Below are 24,705 nucleotides of genomic sequence, written 5' to 3'. Positions count from 1 at the left end.
GTCGCAATAGTCCCGATCAGCTCCGCTGAGCTGCCGGGATTCTTTTATTTTCGTTTTAGACGCCGTGATCAACTTTGATCACGGCCTCTAAACGGTTAATGCCGGGCATCGGCCTAATTGGCCGTGCCCGGCATTAGCCGTGGGTCCTGGCTGCCCGTAGCAACCGGGACCCACCGAGTTTAATCTGTTCTCCACCGGTGAGAATGGTTTAAACATGTTATACCGGACCAGAGCATACAGGTACACCCCGAGTCCTTAAGGATCAGGGATGCAGGGCGTATGAATACCAAGAGGTTAATAGGGTGGTCGGCAGTATATGACACTATTAACATATGTTAATGTACATTTTGCACTATGTATATTTTCAGTCAAACTAATAGATCATTAAACCAAGTATCTCACCAGTTGTCTCCACAGGATGCTGCCTTGTTCAATGACTGGGATATAGCAATGCTTGTCAGGTTATCCTTGTGGTTACTTGCCTGGAAGAGCTCCTGACCAATCTCACTCATATGTGTGGAAATCACCACAAAGAATCCAAGAGAGAAGCCAATCATGATGTACCCATCACCGTACCTGTCCAGAGCAGAAGTACACAACATGAAGAGGAATGACAGAAGGAGTAGTAGGATCATCAAAGTCATCTCAACGTCCTGGACAATAAAAGCCGCAAACCTGGCCATGAACATTTTATTCCTCAAGCATTATATTGTTTTGGACATTGCTTGGGATTTACTGGGCGTTAAAGGGGTACTCCACTGCTCAGCGTTTGGAACAAACTGTCGGGAGCTCGTGATGTAATAGCCCCGCGGCTACACCCCTCCCGTAGACTTGTTTTGAGGGGGCGGGGCATGACGTCATGGGGGCGGGGCTATGACATCACACGCTCCCGGGGTCGGCTCCAGCGTTACGAACAGTTTGTTCTAAACACTGAGTGTAAAATGTGGTAAGGTATTTTTAATATACAATATCATTGTATCCTGTGGATCAAGGTAATTGTACAAGGGTGTACAAATGAAAATGGCTGAAATGACCTTTGGAACAAGTTAAAATATATGTTGAGTTAGCTGAATCCTATAGATAGAATTGCTAAGCTAAGAAGTATTTCATGACACACTATATACTATTTCAGGGGAATTAGTCACGTAGTCACGTTGAAGTACCATATATGCAAGGTTAGTAGTATCCAATCAGATAACAATGTAGCCATGACATAATGTATACACCCATGAGATATATATATACATTCAGCCAACCCACTAGGAGGAGCAGGGGTGTGGAAATAAAAAAAAACTACTTGTCCAAGGGACTAAAGCGGAACCCTCAAGAAAACCCACTTGTCCTGGTAGATAAAATAATTTCAACCAAAATACAAAATAGTATGATCCACTCCACTAGACCACCAGGGATGGTTATAAGATCCCTTTAGACACTGCTGTCAACAGCTGGCCATGGCGATCACAGCATGCCAGGCTATTAGCGGCGGGAGAGCTGTAGCTAGCTCCTTTTACCCTTTTACACCCGAGGCAAGCCCAGGAAATTTCGCCCCCCCCCCCCCCCATCTGACCCCTATAACTCCAATTTTTCCATATACAGGGATGTATGAGGGTAATCTTATGTGCCGTGATCTGTAGTTTTTATCGGAACCATTTATTATCGGAACTTTTATTAGGAAAGGGGCTTATTCACATATATAAGCACTTCTTAAAATATTTTAATCACTATTTTTTTGTCTTCATAGGGACTTATATATGGAGTCTTTTGGTTGGAAAACACTGAACAGCGCTGTGTTACTGGGAGTGTGTTCTGCTTCTCCAGTTTATGTGGTGCATTTTATTTACTCTAATTTATGTGACATTACGTTGCATTTAGTTACTAGATAACTACAACCCCCAGCATGCCCTGATACAGCCTATGGTTGTGTGGGTGTTGCAGCATGTTGCACTGTATAGTAGTACAGTTAAGGTTATTGTGTAACATGCTGGGAGTTGTAGTTTTGGTTTGTGTCAGCTGCAGAGCCATAGGCTGTGTCAAGGAATACTGGGAATTGCAGTTAGAAACTACAACACCCAGCATGCCCTGATGCAGCCTATGGCTCTGCAGCTGACCCGAAACAAAACTACAACTCTCAACATGTTGCACTTTATAGTTCTACAGATTAGGTTATGGTGCAACATGCTGGGAGTTGTAGTTTTGGTTCGGGCGTGTTTGCGTGCATCCGTGGGGCTCTTGGTCGCTGGGCAAGTATGAACGGTGGGATTCTGGGGGTGCAATTTAGTGCGGGTAGCCAGAAGCCACTAAAAAAAAATAAAAAAAATTAGATAGCACAACAGGCAGCAGCACTTGTCAATCCGCCCCTGTACAAAACATACATGCATACACATATACACCGGCCACTGTCCCCTATATTATACATTCCATACATATAGACATCATACATACACCTGCTGCTGCCCCCCCCCCCACATCATCCATTACATACACACATCACACATACACCATACACACATCATCATATATACACATCACACATACACACATCATATATACACATACACTCACACCATAAATATACACCTTACATATGCACACATTATACATACACCTGCCGCTGCCCACCCCACATCATACATCACATACACACATTCACATCATATATACAAATGACACATACACCATACATATGCACACATTATACATACACCTGCCGCTGATACACCCCCCCCTAATCATACATTACATACATATACAACAACCCTTCCTGCCGCCTGCATGCTCTGCCTCCTCACCTGAGCCTGTGTGAGGTGAAATCCCCAGCCTGTGCAGTGCAGTATGTCTCCTCACACACACGTCCTCTCCCCTCCCCCTGCTCAATATTTTCCCCAGTGAAAACTTGAAACCGCCCTGTGATAAGTGAGGTCCTGTGTAGACAGAGCAGGTGAGGGGAGGAGCTGTGTACGGGGGGGAGGAGCTGTGTACGGGGGAGGGGAGGAGCTGTGTGCGGGGGACGGGAGGAGCTGTGTATGTCCTCATTCTCCCCCTGTCTTCTTGTATTATGCAGAGCTGCGCTCTCCATCCTCCGGGAGGGGGGGGGGGGATGATGGGGCGTGGCTTAATTATCTCCTGCAGACGTGCGATCTCGGGCTCTGCCCTCGCTCCTCCCCGCTCTAGCTTCAGCAAACTTTGGGGAGCGGAGGGGAGGAGCGGTCCGAATTTTTCATGGGTTTGATTTTTTTTCACCTCCCACCGACACCTCAGGGGCTAAGAGCAGACTTGTGCCTATGCAGCGCACGTTTGCAAATCTGCTCTCAGCCACAATCACGTAGACAGGCAGAAAAGCCGGTTGGGTGGGCTCTGAGCAGCGGCCCCTGGCTACTGAAATCAGTCGGGGGCCGCCGCCCCCTCCATACACCCTGAGCGCCGGTGTGAGGTGCAGACTTGCATCGGCTCCTGCGCCTTACACCGGCATTAAAGAAAAATAAGGGGGAAGTCGGTCTGTCCCTGCTTGCCCGATACAGGGCTAAATCTATGAAAAATTCACCTGCCCGGCGCCCAGAACTACATGTCCCAGGCGTCGGGCGATAGGATTTCCACATCCCTGAGGAGATATGTACTATATAGGTATATTTATGGATAGTAAACACAGGATTAGTTAGGATAAATACGCCCACATATATAAAGGACACACCTTCAATCATAGTAAACACACCCATAGTTATGGTTTATAAGGTGGTATATAAGGTTGGGGCTTCAAAGCTAATGAAGGAAGCTAAGCCAATGAAGGAAGAAGCTGAGCTAAGCTAACCAAGGAGGAAGGAAGGCGGGGCCAAGCCAGACCAGACCAAGCCAGCCTGATAAAGGATGATATCCCAAGATGGATCCAACACACAGAAAGCCCAGCTGATGAGACAAGTCTAAGGACACGCCTACATAACCTTCCTATTGTATCTACTGTATGCTAAGGACAGTTTTTACATGAAGAGGTCTTGTTTTATGTCTGCCATGATGTCAAGAAGATTACAATAAATGTATGTTTTTTATACAAGCAAGAACTCATTTGTTCTCCATAGTGACGGGTAATATTTAACGCTGAGCAGTGGAGTACACCTTTAAATAAGCCCTTATTTATTTTATCACAAAGCAGCTGGGACCCAGGTAACTAGTCACTGGTGTAGGTCCCGGCGGCTGCTCTCTAGCCGGCCAGCACAGATAAGGAGAGAGGCGTCACTTAGGGTAGGCAGGATGCAGCCGTGGGGACCCCCCCACCTCCACCCCCATGCCTACCTGGGTCCTGGCGGCTTTTTTAAAATAATATAATAATAATATAATGTGCGAGCATTTTAGAGTAAATCATAGTGTCCTGGGACTCACTACCTGCACCGTTTTTTTGCTACCCACAGTTTAGGCAGCATAAAGCAGGTGACAGGTTTCCTTTAATTCTATAATAATGGAGCATGCATGCATACTGCCTTAGATAGCTTACCATCGATGGGAAACAATGGAGCCATAACGCTGCTGAAAAGCCAGTTCTATTGGGTTATCAGGATCATTCAGGTTGAATAGGAACAAGGTTTTCTTGCCTACAACAACACTAACCTGAAAGAAGCAACATTAGAAACAGTTACGGATAAAAAAAAAAATAGACTTCAAGCTAATGTATAACATGTTATAAATAACTAGAATCAATGCTCCTCTACTTAGCTAAATTGTCTTTTTTAACAGACTTCTCAGGATAAGTTAACATAAACATTTACTTACTTACTGCCTGTGGTTAGGCTGAGCTTATCTCAGTCTCAAAGGACAACAAGACCGAACACAGGAAGTGGGGGCGGGGCTTAGCAGTTTTTTTGTGCTGAAAAGAGCTTGGACTGTGTAAATGCAAGGCTTTTCCTATTGGCAACCACTGAAGTTCTGGGCAGATGTCCCTTGTGTAGCTTATAATCATCATCATTTACCACTGAGACATGGCTGCTTTTGTGATGTAAATCCTGTCTTGCCTAGATTCTGTTGGTGTTTTCCTCTGCTCACATAGTACCATGAATTACTAACCCCCATGCCATCTAAAGTTGTGTACTGAAGGTCATCCACAGCACAGTGCCAGCGTATTCAGTCCATTGCATATGTGATGGCACAGGAGATAAGAATAAGTACAGGTTTCTTTTTTTAATTGATAGTACAGGTACAGTTAAACACAATATACCTGCAGCTTGTGCTTTGTAGATTAACTACTTTATAAACAATAGAAGATGGGAGTAGGCTTCACTTATCCTAGCGCACGGTAATCTCCAAGCAATAGACAAGAAATAGAGAAGCAGGAACAAGCGCATAAAGATCTTCAGATTTATCACAGAGGCAGATAAGGACACATACAGACATACAGAGTAACAGTGACGCGTTTCAGGTCCCGTGACCCGTTTCAGGTCACGTGACTCTTCAGACTGATGCAAAGTGATTGGTAGGCAAGCATTTATATGGTGGTTCACAGGTGGGGCGAAGAATGGGTGGAAAACCCATAAACTCAAAGCGCCGCACACAGTGAAACTGCCTTACACTAAGCATTGAACTCATGTACAAAAACACAAACACAAACAAAAACTATATATAGGAACGTAATACAGAAAATACATCTTAATATATAGTCCTAAGCTGAAAAAACAAAACAAAAGAAAAGGGACTGGCACCAAAGGAGACTGTTTAAGGGTACGTTCAGATTCGCATATTTCGCTGCGGATCCGCCGCTGAAGGACCTCCTATATGCTGCCTTTATACATGCCTGCTCGGAGCGGCAATACGACGCTACGAGCAGACACACTGCGATGTGCGAGTCGCCGCACGCATGCGCACTATACTCGCACATCGCGGCAGCTCTTGGCCTAGGCCCTAGCTCATTGAGCAGGGGAAGTGGCCGCAATGAGTACACCGCGCATGCGCATGCACAGTGACTCGCACATCACAGGCACATTTAAGGGCACCATACAGAGGTCCTTCAGCGGCGGATCTGCAGCGTAAAATACGCTGTAAATCCGCACGTGTGAACGTACCCTAATAGTGTAAAATTATGTCCGATCTAAGGTTTAAGGCCATGTGATTGATAACATTGTAGATTATGTATCCAAAAAACTTCCCGATTACGGAGAAGCTTCACCCAGTCTCCTCTTCGTTTTGGCCTGTACACTTTTTCAATGCCATGAAATGAAAAAGAGGAGAGATCGCTATTGTGAATATCACAAAAATGTTTAGACGCACCTGAGACATGGTGCAGATTGCAGATGCCTCAAATGTGTTCCTGAATTCTAAGTTTCAGAGGACGCTTGGTACTTTCTATGTACGATAATTGATATGTGGTATACAGAATTATGTGTACAACCTAAGGCGTTTGGCAGTCACTGTTACTCCGCATGGCAGTATGTGTTCTTATCTGCCTCTGTGATTTTACTCCAATAAACCTGAAGATCTTTATGCGCTGGTTCCTACCTCTCTATTTCTTAAAGGGGTAGTCCAGTGGTTAAAAACTTATCCCCTATCCTAAGGATAGGGGATAAGTTTAAGATCGCGGGGGGTCCGACCGCTGGGGCCCCTGCGATCTCTCTGTACGGGGGCCAGGCTCTCCGGCCAGATAGCGGGTGTCGACCTCCGCACGAAGCGGCGGCCGACACGCCCCCTCAATACATCTCTATGGCAGAGCCGGAGATTGCCGAAGGCAGCGCTTCGGCTCTGCCATAGAGTTGTATTGAGGGGGCGTGTCAGCCGCCGCTTCGTGCGGGCTGTCGGGGCTCCGTACAGGAGATCGCAGGGGGGCCCCAGCGGTCGGACCCCCCCCCCCCCCCGCGATCTCATACTTATCCTCTATCCTTAGGATAGGGGATAAGTTGTTCACCACTGGGTTCACCACTGGACTACTCCTTTAACTACTTTATAGTCGGAAAATACATCTGACAAAGGGAAACATAACTAGGAGTTATATGTTGCTCCAAACCATATTTTATGCGATAATAGGAGAAAGCAGCCAGCAGTGCGTCAAACTAACCCCCCTCTTTTCCGATTTTTTACACTTCATCCATCACTTAAATGTACAACAGAAAATAAAATGTGATTAGACAACAGCCACATTTACGAGGACAAATGGATATTACAGTGCTTTCTCCTGATGATGCCCGCTCATCTGTCTTCATCACTGAGAACTGAATGTCACTCGGTTCCATCCTCACAGAGGTCTGCAGGGCAAAAATTAAATAAAATAAAAATTGAATGTAGTTAACATAAAAAACACTTGCACAGCAAGCAACTTGCTCAAAGTCTGATACTGAGGTTTGGCAGAGAGCAGCTTGGGAGAACACCTTCCTACCATTGTATTGTACCACTGGTACTATATTCTGATATGTCTCTATTAATTTGTACACACAGGATCTATATAATAAAGGTATCAAATGTCTGAATTGGAAGTATAAATTGGAATATGGGTGATAGTGGCAGCAGAGAGACTCAATGATTAGCAATGTGGTTCTGAGTTTAACTAGCACCAAAAACAATATCTGCAAGGAGTTTGTATGTTCTTCTCGTGTTTGCATGGGTTTCCTTCCAAAAAACATACTATTGGGGGGAGGGATTTGAAATTGAGATTTTAAAGAATACCTATCATGATCTAAACTCTCCCTAATCCCCCCTCCCATCGTCCCTGACTCTCACTGACACTATCCCTGTGTTTCTTTTCATTCAAACCCCCCTCTTTCTAGCTGATTTATTGTCTTCTTTGCTGCTCATTCAGCCGTTCTAGTGTGAGGGAGGAAGGGGGAGTGGCCCAGCATAGAGGCTATGAACACAGCAGCCAGCAGCTCTGAATCTTCTCCTATCTGTTTACAACTGCATGTGCAGAGAGAAGAAAGATCGGAGCTCAGATAGTAAAATGAATGAGGGCATGCAGTAAGGCAGAGTCAGGAGTATGCCCCGCTGTGCTATGAGCACAGTGCTGGCTCCTGCCTGTCTGATTCACAGGCAGGGAGCAGTGCTGAGCTTGTCTGTGTTCCGGCTGCAGTCTGAGATTTCGGACTCCAGCAAGAGTCTGAAATCTATAAAAAGGGCTTGCGGACAGGACTGGTATGGAGACCTCTAGTGTTCATTTTTTCAAAGTGGAAAATTAAATAGAAGCATATTTTTTAATAACATGCAACTGCATACATTAATCTATAATATATCAAAAGTTTTTTGGGTGAAAGGTACCCTTTAATCCCCAATTGAGACAGAGACCGATTTCAGAGATGATAAGCCATGTACTGCGCTGCGGAATATTTTGGCAATATAAAAATGAAAGGGTTTAGTTCAATTATTATTAGGAATGCATTTGGACATTTATGACATACCTGTCGGACTGTGTCCCCTTCCTGATTACTGATAGTAATCATTTTATCTTCCCCTCCCAAAGCCAGTAAGTTCTGAGAGCTCCAGCAGCCACAAGTAATGCGTCTGGTATGTTTACCTGCAGAAAGAAAATAATTACTGGACAGGTAACAAGAACTGTAGTACGGCACGGCTGCCCAAAAGTAACCGATCCCAGCAGAAAACATGTAGACAATTCACACAATCCGTGCGGTATCGGGGGTGCAATCCACAAAGTAGCAGAGACAAATGTTCATCAAGAAGACGGAAATGAAAGGATGCACTCACCCGGTGGTCTTGATAGCAGAAGACTTTATTTCATCATCGGTACAGCACGCAGGCGGGTAGGCGCAGAGGAGCAACCTCACAGCAACAGGCTGTTTCCTGCACACAAGGCACACTTCTTCGGGCTGCTGATCGATCAGCAGCCCGAAGAAATGCGCCATGTGCGCAGGAAACAGCCTGTTGCTGCGAGGTTGCTCCTCTGCTCCTACCCGCCTGCGTGCTGTATCGATGATGAAATAAAGTCTTCTGCTATCAAGACCACCGGGTGAGTGCATCCTTTCATTTCCGTCTTCTCTACGAAGAAAAGGATTACTGGTTTATGATACCACATGAAAACTTAGACAAATACAATTATTTGGTGCACAAAATAATTTATCAAGATGATCTCCTAGATCTTTTTGCAAATCCATCTATATCAATGTTTCCCAACCGGTGTGCCTCCAGATGTTGCAAAACTACAACTCCCAGCATGCCCGGACAGCCTTCGGCTGTCCGGGCATGCTGGGAGTTGTAGTTTTGCAACAGCTGGTGGCACACTGGTTGGGAAACACTGATCTATATGATATCCTTAGTTGGTTTTGCAGTTGGTCCCATCAGGAACACTGCTTTCTATATGCTCAGCTAGCTCGCCATTGGGAAGCCCTTTTAAACAGCCAAATTAGAGAGAGATTGCAAAATACATATGTCAACAAATACAATGGTGGTCACTGGAATGGGAGTCTTTCTTATCAGAACCTGAACTTCTAAACATTGGCTAAACTCTGATTGTTCTTATACGCAATCTTCTTCTACAAAACCTTTAAAATATTTTTATGACATATATGTATATACATATATATATTTTTTTTATACAAGACATGTACAGCAGCTTACCCAGGACGGGCACTTTCCTAGATGTTTGCAGATTATAAACCAGCAGGTTTCCTTTCGATGTCCCCACAGCCAGCAATGAACTAGTCTTTGACCAGAGGAGGAAAGACATTTGATCTCTAACCAAATATTAAGAAAAAATAATAGTGACTGTGAAAACTCAGATACATGTATATTATGAGCACCATTTTCCCTTCTGTATACTGTATAGTTTTTTTCTGTCTTTCTTTAAATCTTTATTTTATATGTTTTGAATATAAACATAAGGTGCTTAATAGTTTTACGCATTTAACATTTTATGAAAATAAATAAATACATAAAAAAGCTGTAAACAATATATGAGGATATCTGCCACCTATGGTTAAAAGGGTTATCCAGGAAAAAACTGGCTCCTGAAAGTTAAACAGATTTGTAAATGACTTCTGAAAGGATTACGATTTTTTAATAGTACTTATGAGCTGCTGAAGTTGAGTTGTTCTTTTTCTGTCTAAGTGCTCTCTGATGACAATTGTCTCGGGAACTGTCCAGAGTAGAAGCAAATCCCCATAGCAAACCTCTTCTACTCTGTGCAGTTCCTGAGACAAGCAGAGGTGTCAGCAGAGAGCACTGTGGCCAGACAGAAAAGAACAACTCAACTTCAGCAGCTGATAATTATTGGAAGGATTAAGATTTTTTTTATAGAAGTAATTTACAAATCTGTTTAACTTTCTGGAGCCAGTTGATATAAAAAAATAAATAAATAAAGTTTTTTTATTAACCCCATTAACATAGATATAATGTAAGATCAGCCTTAAAAACAACAGTAATGTTTCTTGGATGAGATTTAGATACACGGAATTAATTAACTTATTATACTCCAGAGCTGTATCCATTATTCTGCTGTGTACTACTGGAAATAGATGACACTGTAGTTACAGACATCCCAAGCAACTGAGCAAACTCCTATAATTTATGAGCATAGTTTTTTTGTCTTTATCAGATTACTTTACAGTGCCAGTTATAAAGAAAACACCTCTGACAATGTAGCTCACTAGAAACAGTTCTGTGTAGACATTTAATCAGGAAGGAAATAGGTAAAACTTTATTTATGACGTTTTTATCTAAAGTTTATGGTGTAAGAAAAATTATGTCTATAAAAAGGCATGCAATATATACTTTAAAGGGGTACTCCTCCCCTAGACATCTTATCCAAAGGATAGGGGATAAGATGTCTGATCGCAGGGGTCCTGCCGATGGGACCCTCGCAATCTCCCTGCTGCACCCGGCGTTCGTTTAGAGCATCAAGTGCAGCGCCAGAGGTTCGTGACATCATGGCCACAGCCCCATAGACTTGCATTGAGGGGGCATGGCCGTGACGTCACGAGCAGGGCATCACCGTGACATCACGAGCCTCTGCCCCGCATCGCCAGTCGTACGGCACGGAGCAAAGTTTGTTCGTGTACCGGATGTCTGGGGTGCCGCAGCCAAGATCGCGATTAGACATCTTATCCCCTATCTTTTGGATAGGAGATACGATGTCTAGGGACAGAGTACCCCTTTAACCCCTTAACGACCATGGATGTAAATGTACGTCCTGGTGCAGCGGTACTTAGCGCACCAGGATATATATTTACGTCATGTGTATGACCACGAGCATCGAAGCGGTGCTCGTGTCATACACGGCAGGTTACGGCTGCTAGCGGCAGCCGGGGACCCGCCGGTAATGGCCGACATCCGCGATCGCATGGATGTCCGCCATTAACCCCTTAGATGCCGTGATCAGTACAGGCCACAGCATCTGCGGCAATGCGCATATTAAAATAGATGATCGGATCACCTGCAGCGCTGCCGCAGGGATCCGATCATCCGTCTCCCGCCGTTTTCTGCTCTGGTCTGAGATCGAGCAGATGAGAGCAGAAGATCACCGATAATACTGATCAGTGCTATGCCCTATGCATAGCACTGAACAGTATTAGCAATGAAATGGTTGCTATAGATAGTTTTTACATAAAAAGCGGGGGAAAAAATGAAAAATTACAAAAAAAAGTTAAAAAAAGTGAAAAATCCCCTCCCTCAATAAAAATGAAAACTGGCCGTTTTTCAAAAAGCATAAATTTTTTTTTTATAAACATATTTGGTATCGCCGCGTGCGTAAGTGTCCGAACTATCAAAATACTATATTAATGATCCCGTACGGCGAACGGCTTAAACGTGTAAAAAAAAATGCTGCTTTTTTGTCACATTTTATTCCAACAAAAAATGTATAAAATTATCTAAAAGTTTTACAGTGGGGATCAAAAGTTTGGGCACCCCAGGTAAAAAAAATTGTATTAATGTGCATAAAGAAGCCAAGGAAAGATGGAAAAATCTCCAAAAGGCATCAAATTACAGATTAGACATTAGTTAGATTTTATTTCCATCATGTACACTTTTAAAATAACAAAACAAAAAATGGCATCTGCAAAAGTTTGGGCACCCTGCAGAGTTAATATCTTGTACTGCCCCCTTTGGCAAGTATCACAGCTTGTAAACGCTTTTTGTAGCCAGCCAAAAGTCTTTCAATTCTTGTTTGAGGTATCTTTGCCCATTCTTCCTTACAAAAGTCTTCCAATTCTTTGAGATCTCTGGGCTGTCTGTCACGCACTGATCTTTCAAGGTCTATCCATAGATTTTCAATTATGTTGAGGTCAGGAGATTGTGAAGGCCATGGCAAAACCTTCAGGTTACGCCTCTTGATGTAATCCCCCGTGGATTTCGAGGTGTGTTTAGGATCATTATCCATTTGTAGAAGCCATCCTCTCTTTAACTTTTTCACAGATGGCATCAAGTTAGCATCCAAAATTTGCTGAAATTTTATTGAATCCATTTTCCTTTCTACTCGTAAGGTGTTCCCTGTGCCACTGGCTGCAATACAACCCCAAAGCATGATTGATCCACCTCCATGCTTAACAGTTGGACAGAGGTTCTTTTCATTAAATTCTGTTCCCCTTCTTCTCCAAACGTACCTTTGCTCATTCCGGCCAAAAAGTTCAATTTTAACCTCATCGATCCACAGAATTTGTTTCCAAAATGCATCAGGCTAGCCTATATGTTCATTTGCAAGGTTCAAACGCAGATTTTTGTGGTGAGGACATAGAAAAGGTTTTCTTCTGATGACTCTTCCATGAAGACCATATTTGTACAAGTATCTCTTTATAGTGGAATAGTGTACCACAACTCCAGTGTCTGCCAGATCTTTCTGGAGGGATTGTGCAGTCAAACGTGGGTTTTGAATGGTTTTTCTCACAATCCTGCGAGCTGTTCTGTCTGATATTTTTCTTGGTCTTCCAGATCTTGCTTTAACTTCCACTGTTCCTGATGACTGCCATTTCTTAATTACATTCCGAACAGAGGATATTGACATCTGAAAACGTTTTGCTATCTTGTTATAGCCTTCTCCAGCTTTGTGAGCATCAACTATGTTCAGTTTCAGATTTCCAGACAACTGCTTAGAAGAACCCATGGTGCTGATTGTTGGGGCAAGGTCAGATGAGTCTGGGCATTTAAAACCTTTGAGATTGACATCAACTGGTCTTCCCAGATGATGATTGAGAACAATCCATGACACTGGCAGGTCTCAGCTTTGCCAAGGGGGCAGTGCATGCTATAAATTCTGCAGGGTGCCCAAACTTTTGCAGATGCCATTTTTTTGAAAGTGTAAATGATGGTAAAAGTAAAATCTAACTTTTGTTGACATATTATAAGAATGTCTAATCTGTAATTTGATGATTTTTCCATCTTTCATTGGCTTCTTTATGCACATTAATACGAATTTTTACCTGGGGGTGCCCAAACTTTTGATCCCCACTGTAGACTCCTCTCCAAAACCTCTGTATGGACTTATCTGCAAACAGGTTCTCTTTAAAAGGGGTACCCTGCAATCCTCTGCAGCACCCGGCGTTCTAAACAGACGCCGAGTTCCCTCGGCAGTGGTACTGACATCACGTCCACGCCTTCTTGTGACGTCACGCCCCCTCCATTCATGTCTATGGGAGAGGGCGTGATGGCCGACATGTCCCCTCCCATAGACATGAAGGGGTGTGGCGAGACATCACAAATGTTCAGAAGGCTGGAGAACCGGAGTACCCATTTAAGTATTTTTCAATTTATTTTTTTTGTCCAGACAGAGTAGACAGAAGCAGACTGTGATTAAAGTCCACAGGGTAATGCTAGCCACTGCTCTTACCATAGAAGAGGAGAAACTTGAAAGAAAACCCTTTGAAGATGGCGCTGTGACTCCCTCAAAATGAAGAGTATGGACTGGTATGTTTAAAAGGTTCACAGGGGAACCATATTTATTGAGTAAAGAAAAATAACAAACATGAGAGGACGCGTTTCGGGAGGTGCCCCCCTTCCTCAGATCAGGATCCTCACCTCCCGAAATGCGCCATCTCATGTTTGTTATTTTTCTTTACTCAATAAATATGGTTCCACTGTGAACCTTTAAAACATATCCAGTCCATCCTCTTCATTTTGAGGGAGCCGCAGCGCCATCTTCAAAGGGTTTTCTTTCAAGTTCCTCCTCTTCTGCATCCAGGACAGCAGTGTAGCTGTTCCCTGCAACCCAGAAGGCAAGCAGAGACTCTACCCTCACTTAGTACTCCATTATCACTGGGGTGAAATGCTTTCATTTATCTTTTTTAAGGTGAGCGGCCATCTAAATGGTTCTTGGGCTAATCCCTGGACCCCACTGCTCCTGTTAGGTCTTCTCTTTTTTCTCTAACCGATTCTTACCATAGAAGAAGCTTTATTTAAATTGAATGTGCTATAAAATAGCACTATTAATACGTATAGCGACATATGTTAATAAAGGGATGGAATGATAAATCTGAGGATGCCAGCTTACCTCATGCCACTGTCCAACTGGCTTGTTTTACATGTATTTGGGTCCCACATGTAGATGGAACTTGATTTTTCAGCAACAATGGCCAGAGCATTGCCATCTTTGTCCCAATCCATTGAGTAACATACACTAAAAGAAAATTAATAATACTTAGAAAATCAAAATCTACAAAGTAAAACAAAAAAGCACTACCTACAATCTAGTACAGAGCTGGAGTGTATCCAGCCCAGTAACTGCACTCACCCTGGTAAATTAATTTCATCCTTCTTCTGGCCATGGCGATCATAGATTTTCACAGTGTGATCCACTCTGAAGAGATACAAGTGTAAACACATCACTATAGTTATGATACAGTCTTTAAAATAAAGGAAGGCTTTCCGGGCATGCGGAGAGTTGTAGTTTTGCAACAGCTGGAGACACACTGTTTGGAAAACACTATAGTAGGGTTTTATTACTTCGGATGACTGCTTTTTAAAGAACTGATACCTTAAAGTGTACCTGTCCTCATAATTACTTTTTACATGTCCTAGGGAAATGTCAAATGTTTGATCGGTCACAGTCTGTGTGTGTCTATGTGGTCAAGATGGTCCTATAGACTAAAATTATGCAACTGTCTTGATCACATGACACTGATCCGGGAGAGAAAGCGCTAAGCGTGCACTTCACCCGACTCTATCTAACAATCAGTCAGGGTCTAAACTATGTATAAGGCCATACACATATGCTGCCACCCAGCATAAAGCACTGGAGCACAAAATCTAACACAACCATGCTGGATCATCCACATGAATGGTACTGCACCTCATCCCAGCCTGAGGGGAATTGCATAGGATGCCAGGTACAATGAACCCAAATTTTTGGGTCCAGAATTCCTATCTGGGATGGCTCTGAGTCACTGAACATATGTAAACCTGTCTAAAAAGGCAAGAGAAAGTGTTAGAGCAATGCACGGTACAGGAGCTTGTATTTTGTTAACGGTTCCTGAAGAGCAAAAATGGGGAATTAGAAAATCACAGAATTTCAGAATGACTAAATTACAGTGATCCCTCAACTTACAATGGCCTCAACATACAATAGTTTCAACATACAATGGTTTTTCTGAACCACTGCAACTTGAAACCAGACTCAACATACAATGCTCCGGACAGTCCAGATCTGTGAAATGTGTCAATGGCTGGGAGAACTGACCAATCATAATGGGCATTCACTGGTAAAACCCCTGTATTACTGAAGTGCATGCACTGACTGGTGTCTGGTATCGCCCCCTACAGGGAGGTGTTACATGTTCTTTACTCTTTACCTGTGCAGGGTTAGCTGCTCCTTTGGACACCAGGTGAGGGCAGCTCCATTTTACATTTTTAGGACATTGCATGTACTTGTACAGGACCCTGAAGAAGCTCCTGTCCTCTACATAGACCAGCGTTTCCCAACCAGGGTGCCTCCAGCTGTTGCAAAACTACAACTCCCAGCATGCCCGGACAGCCTTTGGCTGTCGGGGCATGCTGGGAGTTGTAGTTTTGCAACAGCTGGAGGCACCCTGGTTGGGAAACGCTGACATAGACAGTGATTACAGCTCCCAGCAGATCTTTCTTACTTTTATATATAAGGATTTGCTTTATCTGTATTCATAATCTACTTATTTTTGTTTAATCCTCACTTTTTCCTATTTTCGGATGACATTTTGGTGGCTTCAGGACCAATTACCAGGTTTCCATAGAGTTATGGTCTCAACATTCAATGGTTTCAACATACAATGGTCGTCCTGGAACCGATTAATATTGTAACTTGAGGGACCACTGTATAGATCATCTGCTGATACTAAGCGGTTCCAAAACAATACCCTGCTATAACCTTATCAGGTGAAGAAAGTACAGGGGAATAATAAAAAGCCTTATAGAATGATCTACTTACCCGGTAACTACAATGTAATTTCCTAAAGTCTTCTGCCACACATATTGGATGGGATGGCCAAGTAATCCCTTTTCTGTCAATGAAAACACCCGCTGGGAGAACAGAAGAATACATTGTATTATTGTAGGCGAAAGGTTCACTCAGTAATGGAATGTATACACATAATACATGAACATTTTTAGGATTTTGCCATGTTGGTTTATTCATATTGATGGAGTATGTGTGCACATTTTATACACAACAAACACAGATCCTATAACATTGTATAGGTCTACAGGCTGCTAGGCTACACTTATGTCCCATTGATGGTCCGATTCCACCATCTCTTCCTATACTGACTGGTTGACAGAACCAAAATCCACTGCCGTCCACTACCAACATCCACCATCGCTGTAAGGCTATGTTTACACACAGTTTTTTTTTTAACCCTAAAATGGCTGTTTTATGGCTCATAAACAGTACATTTTTGGTTCTAATAAACTCCACATCAAAGTGGGCTTTTGTTCACACATGTATTAACTCCTTAAGGACCCGGGGTTTTTCCGTTTTTGCATTTTCGTTATTTTCATTCCTTACCTTTAAAAAATCATAACTCTTTCAATTTTGCACCTAAAAATCCATATGATTGCTTATTTTTTGCGCCACCAATTCTGCTTTTTAATGACATAATTTTACCCAAAAATCTACGGCGAAATGGAAAAAAAAATCATTGTGAGACAAAAATTTAAAAAAAAAAAACGCAATTTTGTAACTTTTGGGGGCTTCCGTTTCTACGCAGTGCATAGTTCGGTAAAAATGACACCTTATCTTTATTCTGTAGGTCCATAAGATTAAAATGATACCCTACTTATATAGGTTTGATTTTGTTGTACTTCTGGAAAAAATCATAACTACATGCAGGAAATGTATACGTTTAAAATTGTCATCTTCTGACCCCTATAACTTTTTTATTTTTCCGCATATGGGGCGGTATGAGGACTCATTTTTTGCACCATGATCTGAAGTTTTTAGCGCTACCATTATTGAAAGGACTTATTGATCGCTTTTTATTCATTTTTTCATGATATAAAAAGTGACCAGAAATGCACTATTTTGGACTTTGGAATTTTTTTGCACGTACGCCATTATCGGTGCGGTTTAATTAACGATTATTTTTATAATTCGGACATTTACGCACGCGGCGATATCACATATGTTTATTTTTATTTACACAGTTTTTTTTGTTTTTTTTTTTTTTAATGGGAAAAGAATTCAGAGTCCCATTAAAGGGGTATTCCAGGAAAAAACTTTTTTTTTTTTTTTTTTATATCAACTGGCTCCAGAAAGTTAAACAGATTTGTAAATTACTTCTATTAAAAAATCTTAATCCTCTCAGTACTTATGAGCTTCTGAAGTTAAGGTTGTTCTTTTCTGTTTAAGTGCTCTCTGATGACACGTGTCTCAGGAACCGCCCAGTTAAGAAGCAAATCCCCATAGCAAACCTCTTCTAAACTGGGCGGTTCCTGAGACAGGTGTCATCAGAGAGGATTTAGGCTGCTTTCACACTATGAGCATTTATCCGTTATTACATGTCCGTTTTCTTTGTAAAAATGGACGTTTAATAACGGATGAAATAACGGGTGCTGACAGCTGAATAAATATTAATCCATTAAGACCCCTTATCCCTCATGTATGGCCGAACACCTCTGCCTACAGACTCCCACAGCCGGGACCACTACTACTCCCATCATGGAACAGACTTGTTTCCATGATGGGAGTAGAAATTCCCTGGCTGCAGGAGTCTGCAGACAGCTGGGGAGGCTACATTAGTGCTTGTACTACAACCCCCATCATGGAACTGACTCTGTTCCATGATGGGGGTTGTAATACAGGGGCTGAGGGATTGATACAGGGGCTGAGGGATAGAAATACCTTTCATTCATATGGCAGCAGGTGTATATGTATATAGAAGCACTGGGGGGGGGGGGGGGGGGGCAGATAACGCTATATGTCTGCCCCCCACAGCTCTTCTATATACATATACACCTGCTGCCATATGAATGAAAGGTATTTCTATCCCTCAGCCCCTGTATCAATCCCTCAGCCCCTGTATTACAACCCCCATCATGGAACAGAGTCTGTTCCATGATGGGGGTTGTAGTACAAGCACTAATGTAGCCTCCCCAGCTGTCTGCAGACTCCTGCAGCCAGGGAATTTCTACTCCCATCATGGAAACAAGTCTGTTCCATGATGGGAGTAGTAGTGGTCCCGGCTGTGGGAGTCTGTAGGCAGAGGTGTTCGGCCATACATGAGGGATAAGGGGCTCTATGCGCTGCTAATAGAAATACTTTTCATTCATACGGCGGCAGGTGTATATGCATATAGCAGTGCTGTGGGGGGACAGACATATAGCGTTATCTGCCCCCCCCCCCCCCCAGTGCTTCTATATACATATACACCTGCTGCCATATGAATGAAAGGTATTTCTATTAGCAGCGTATAGAGCCAGGAGCCGACTCTATGCGCTGCTAATAGAAATACTTTTCATTCATACGGCAGTAGGGGCATATGTATATAGAAGAGCTGCGAGGGCACATATACATGCGCTGCAGGGGTATATATTTAATGCACTGGCGGGGGGTATATATTTAATGCGCCAGCGGGTATATATTTAATGCGCAGGCGGGGGTCATATCTAATGCGCTGCTGGGGGGGCTAGATATATAGGCTATGTGTCTGCCAACCCCTCTGCTGCGCTATATATCTTGCCCCCCATAGTGCTCTTTGGCCCCTGCTACTCTCAAAGTTCATTTTTCAATCTCTCGCTGAGAGCCCTGATTGGCCATTCAGGGCTCCCAGCGGGGGATTCAAAAGTGAAAGTTAAAACACTGATACATCGCAGGGTTGCGGACCATGCCGCCCGCTCCCCTGCTTAATAACTTTTGATCGCATGGGGTCTCAGAAGAGAAACCTGGTGCGATCAATCCCTCAGCCCCTGTACTACAACCCCCATCATGGAACAGACTCTGCTCCATGATGGGGGTTGAAGTACAAGCACTAATGTAGCCTCCCCAGCTGTCTGCAGACTCCCGCAGCCCTGGGGAATTACTACTCCCATCATGGAAACAAGTCTGTTCCATGATGGGAGGAGTAGTAGTCCCTCAGCACTGCAGGAGTCTGCTGATGTCACCTCTTCTGAGCATGCTCAGAAGTAATAACGGATATAATAAACTGTGTGCAAACAGAGGCCATAAAGGCTCATCCGTCAGCCATAGACTTCAATGTTAAAAATAACGGCCGTTAATTTACCCGTTTCTTGTGACGGAAGAAAAATGAGTGCATGTGCCGTTATTTCTTCCGTCACAATTAACGGCCGTTATTCATGACGGACTATAACGGGTCATAAAGGATAATTAAAAAATCCCATAGACTTTAATGGGATTGTTTAACGGCCGTTTACCAGGGCTTTTCCAACGGACGTTTGTAACGGATTAATTTTTATAGTGTGAAAGCAGCCTTAAACAGAAAAGAACAACCTTAACTTCGGAAGCTCATAAGTACTGAAAGGATTAAGATTTTTTAATAGAAGTAATTTACAAATCTGTTTACCTTTCTGGAGCCAGTTGATATATATAAAAAGAAAAAAAGTTTTTTTCCTGGATAATCCCTTTAACCTTAATGGGGCTCTGAATGGAGTTCCCCAAAATTTAAAGACATGTCTTATAATCTTGCGGAATCCTGGATGTTGCCATTTTGCAGCAGAAATTCCGCTGTGTGAATGAAAGAGTGGAATTCCCATTGAAGATAATGTGCAGTAAATTTTGCTGAATTTCCGAACAGAATATTTCCACTGTGTGAACATGGCCTCCCGCCCGTGTGATGGGTGTGAAGGGACGCAGCTCACACGTACATGACACCCAGCAAGCCGTATGACACTCAGCAAGTTACGTGCATGAGTCCCGTTCATCAGAAAAGGGTTGTGCACAGAACTCACTGGGTATCGTACAGTTGCCTGGCGACTGTACCATCCAGTGTGAGCTGTATCTCTCCTTTGCAGAACGGGCGGAAGGACAACACTGGACTGGCAATTTGTGTAGCCAAAACCAGATGTGGAGTCAATAAAGAGGAGAAAGAGCTTCTGCCCCTTGTAGTCCTCAGTCCTTATCGAATCAATAGATTTCCAAGAGAAATAACTGAGAAATGGCACAATCCACACAGGCTCTAGAACGGTTAGGGGACGCACTATTTCTCCCGTCCCAAAATAACATCCGTTATGAAGGACGGGCGAGGACGGGTTAAAACGTGTATTAGAACAATCCCATAATGGGACTATAATGGGATTTACCAACGTAAGTTAGGGCTTTTCTAATGGCCATTTTACCCTGCGATCGCCCGCGATTTTATAACGGGTCCTTTTCATAGTGTGAAAGGAGCCTTAGTGCTTACTTAGGAGTGGTGAATGTCCACAGAAGAATGGAGCACCCAGACTTCTGTTAGGCTTTAGGGACACACACATAACTGTATGTAAGTCAATGGGAACGATCTGCAACTGTAAGGTCCCAGTTGTGGCACTGTTCCATCTAGTCTGGCAGTAGTCCCTGCAGCACAATGATCCCGATGTCACTGAATGCTTTAAATAGGACTTGTCAACGTGGACAGTGCAGGACTGCAGCGACATTCATTGTATTAGTGTTTCCCTGCCAGTGTGTCTCCAGCTATTGCAAATCGTTTGGCTGTCCGGGCATGCTGGGAGTTGTAGTGTTTTGCAACAGCTGGGTGTAGGGAAACACTGGTATAGGGAAAGGGGAACACCCTGCTGTTCACTCATACATTTCCATGAGGAATAACAGAGGAACAGCACAATCCACACATGCTCCAGAACTGTTAGGGGAGGAGGCAGGGTGCAGGGGCGGCGATTAACCTCCTAATTAGAGATGAGCGAACTTACAGTAAATTCGATTCATCACGAACTTCTCGGCTCGGCAGTTGATAACTTATCCTGCATAAATTAGTTCAGCTTTCAGGTGCTCCGATGGGCTGGAAAAGGTGAATACAGTCCTAGGAGACTCTTTCCTAGGACTGTATCCACCTTTTCCAGCCCACCGGAGCACCGGAAAGCTGAACTAATTGATGCAGGATAAGTCATCAACTGCCGAGCCGAGAAGTCCGTGACGAATCGAATTTACTGTAAGTTAGCTCATCTCTACTCCTAATATTTACATCCCTTTACCTACAATGGTGGAATGAGTTTGATCTCCCCTCCATCCCCAGGACGTGTGCACTGTATGTATGGAGGACAGTCTCTACTATTGTAACTATTAGTGATCAGAGATCATCCCTTATGGCTGGGTCTGTATGAACACTGTTGCCTCTATGAGCAGACAGCGCCCTCCACCAGTTCAGTATGGTAGTGGAGACATAGATATAACAAGAATGACAGGCACAGCACTATACTGCCACAATAAGAAGGCTACATGATATGCCCTGCAGCCTTATAAGCCAAGGTGAACCCCAAAATCTGTGGTCCCCAAACTGTGGCCCTCCAGATGTTGCAAAACTACAACTCCCAGCATGCCTGGACAGCCAAAGGCTGTCCAGGCATGCTGGGAATTGTAGTTTTGCAACATCTGGAGGGCTACAGTTTGGGAACCACTGCCCAAAATGAACCCTCATTCCTCCGGCCTCCTTACCTTCATTGTGGACACCGTGCTGTAATGTAATGCGCATGCGCGTACCCACGGTAACCGGGGGGAGGCAAACTATAGAGCGTCACCTGATGCCATGGTAACCGTTCCGCCAATCAATACGCGAAGGAGAGAGTGACGTCGACTTCCGTTTCATTCCCAGCCTTAGAAAACTTGTGGAATAGAAACTAGGGAAGTGGCCTCATAAAGAGGCAAGGCAGCTGCCATTTTGTTGGAGTCAAAAGCACATTGAAAGTAAGCAAATGACCACGCAAATATGGCCGGTGCAGAGGACAGAGTGTTCTCAGCACTTCACAGCTGAGAGAATCTTGACATTTATTAATATTTATGTTTTAGACCAGTGTTCCCCAAATTGTGGCCCTCCAGATGTTGCAAAATTACAACTCCCTGCATGCCTGGACATCCAACGGCTGTCCAGGCATGCTGGGAATTGTAGTTTTGCAACATTTGGAGGGCCACAGTTTAGGGACCACTGGTTTTAGACCATTAGGTACCCACTTATTTTGGGGTCTTAAAGAAAACCCTTCAGCCTTGTTAGGTTAACCCTCTCTAAGCAGGATAAAGTGGTGACAGACTATTTTTTGAATTTTTATTTGTAGATTGTCCCGTCATTTATTATTAAAAAAAAAAAATGTCAATTTGGGTCACCGATATTAACCCTTTAGGGATTTTTCCTTTTTGCATTTTTGCTTTTTCTTCCTCGCCTTCCCATAACGCTTTCAATTTCCCACATACAGACCCATATAAGGCTTGTTTTTTGTGTGACCAATTGTACTTTGTATTGACATCACTCCATTTACCAAAAAATCTATGGTGAAACAAAAAAATATTATTTGTGGGACGAAATTGAAGAAAGACCCACAATTTTTTCAACTTTTGGGGGCTTCCGTTTCTACGCAGTAGAACAACGATACCCAATATGATGACAACGATACCCAATTTATATAGGTTTTATTTTGTTTTACTACTTTAACCCCTTAAGGACTCAGGGTTTTTCAGTTTTTGCACTTTCATTTTTTCCTCCTTACCTTTTAACCCCTTAAGGACCGGAGGTTTTTCCGTTTTTGCATTTTTGTTTTTTGCTCCTTGCCTTTAAAAAATCATAACTCTTTCAAATTTACACCTAAAAATCCATATGATGGCTTATTTTTTGCGCCACCAATTCTACTTTGTAATGACGTCAGTCATTTTGCCCAAAAATCTATGGTGAAGCGGGAAAAAAAATCATTGTGCGACAAAATTGAAAAAAAACCGCTGTTTTGTAACTTTTGGGGGCTTCCGTTTCTACGTAGTACATTTTTCGGTAAAAATGACACCTGATATGTATTCTGTAGGTCCATACGATTAAAATGATACCCTACTTATATAGGTTTGATTTTGTCGGACTTCTGGAAAAAATCATAACTACATGCAGGAAAATTAATACGTTTAAAATTGTCATCTTCTGACCCCTATAACTTTTTTATTTTTCCGTGTATGGGGCGGTATGAGCGCTCATTTTTTGCGCCGTGATCTGAAGTTTTTAACGGTACCATTTTTGCATTGATAGGACTTATTGCTCACTTTTTATTCATTTTTAAATGATATAAAAAGTGACCAAAAATGCACTATTTTGGACTTTGGAATTTTTTTGCGCGCACGCCATTGACCGAGCGGTTTAATTAATGATATATTTTTATAATTCGGACATTTCCGCACGCGGTGATACCACATATGTTTATTTTTATTTTTATTTACACTGTGTTTTTTTTTTTATTGGAAAAGGGGGGTGATTCAAACTTTTAATAGGGGAGGAGTTAAATGATCTTTATTCACTTTTTTTTTTCACTTTTTTTTTGCAGTGTTATAGGTCCCATAGGGACCTATAACACTGCACACACTGATCTTCTATGTTGATCACTGGTTTCTCATAAGAAACCAGTGATCAACGATTCTGCCGGATGACTGCTCATGCCTGGATCTCAGGCACTGAGCAGTCATTCGGCGATCGGACAGCGAGGAGGCAGGAAGGGGCCCTCCCGCTGTCCTGTCAGCTGTTCGGGATGCCGCGATTAGCCGCGGCTATCCCGAACAGCCCGACTGAGCTAGCCGGGAACTTTCACTTTTAGCCGCGATCGGCGCTGCGCGCTATTAGAGGCGGGTCCCGGCTTCACTATGACGCCGGGCCCGCCATGATATGACGCGGGGTTACTGTGTAACCCCGCGTTATATCAGAAGAGCAGGACCAAGGACGTACCGGTACGTCCTTGGTCCTTAAGGGGTTAAAAATCATAACCCTTTCAAATTTCCACCTAAAAATCCATATTATGGCTTATTTTTTGCGTCACCAATTCTACTTTGCAGTGACATTAGTCATTTTACCCAAAAATGCACGGCGAAACAGAAAAAAAAAATCATTGTGCGACAAAATCAAAGAAAAAACGCCATTTTGTAACTTTTTGGAGGCTTCCGTTTCTACGCAGTGCATATTTCGGTAAAAATGACACCTTATCATTATTCTGTAGGTCCATACGGTTAAAATGATACCCTACTTATATAGGTTTGATTTTGTCGCACTTCTGGAAAAAATCATAACTATATGCAGGAAAATTTATACGTTTAAAAATGTCATCTTCTGACCCCTATAACTTTTTTATTTTTCCACGTACAGGGAGGTATGGGGCTCATTTTTTGCGCCGTGATCTGAAGTTTTTATCGGTATGATTTTTGTTTTGATCAGA

At 43.1% G+C, this 24,705-nt stretch overlaps 1 protein-coding gene across 4 annotated transcripts in view; it reads right to left on the bottom strand.

The window, feature by feature from the left end:
* The window catches only part of WDR19 (WD repeat domain 19), a 107,198-nt gene extending 85,100 nt beyond the window's left edge, over window positions 1-22,098 (bottom strand). For all 4 annotated transcript variants that reach the window (XR_008888709.1, XR_008888707.1, XM_056556865.1 and 1 more), the window contains exons 1-9: window positions 21,971-22,098; window positions 16,301-16,392; window positions 14,633-14,698; window positions 14,393-14,518; window positions 9,532-9,647; window positions 8,358-8,473; window positions 7,134-7,214; window positions 4,484-4,596; window positions 403-576 (exon numbers count right to left, since the gene is read on the bottom strand). Coding sequence is in view for 2 of the 4 variants with exons in the window: in XM_056556865.1 (XP_056412840.1) it covers window positions 403-576; window positions 4,484-4,596; window positions 7,134-7,214; window positions 8,358-8,473; window positions 9,532-9,647; window positions 14,393-14,518; window positions 14,633-14,698; window positions 16,301-16,392; window positions 21,971-21,976 (890 nt within the window). In the remaining 2 variants the exon portion in view is untranslated. The remainder of the gene's footprint in view (window positions 1-402; window positions 577-4,483; window positions 4,597-7,133; window positions 7,215-8,357; window positions 8,474-9,531; window positions 9,648-14,392; window positions 14,519-14,632; window positions 14,699-16,300; window positions 16,393-21,970) is intronic.
* Between the last annotated feature and the right edge of the window lie 2,607 nt (window positions 22,099-24,705).

The sequence above is a fragment of the Hyla sarda genome, chromosome 1, assembly GCF_029499605.1.
Source record: "Hyla sarda isolate aHylSar1 chromosome 1, aHylSar1.hap1, whole genome shotgun sequence".
NCBI lineage: Eukaryota > Metazoa > Chordata > Amphibia > Anura > Hylidae > Hyla > Hyla sarda.
Note: the sequence above shows the minus strand (reverse complement) of the source record. Positions and strands in the feature narration are given on the sequence as shown.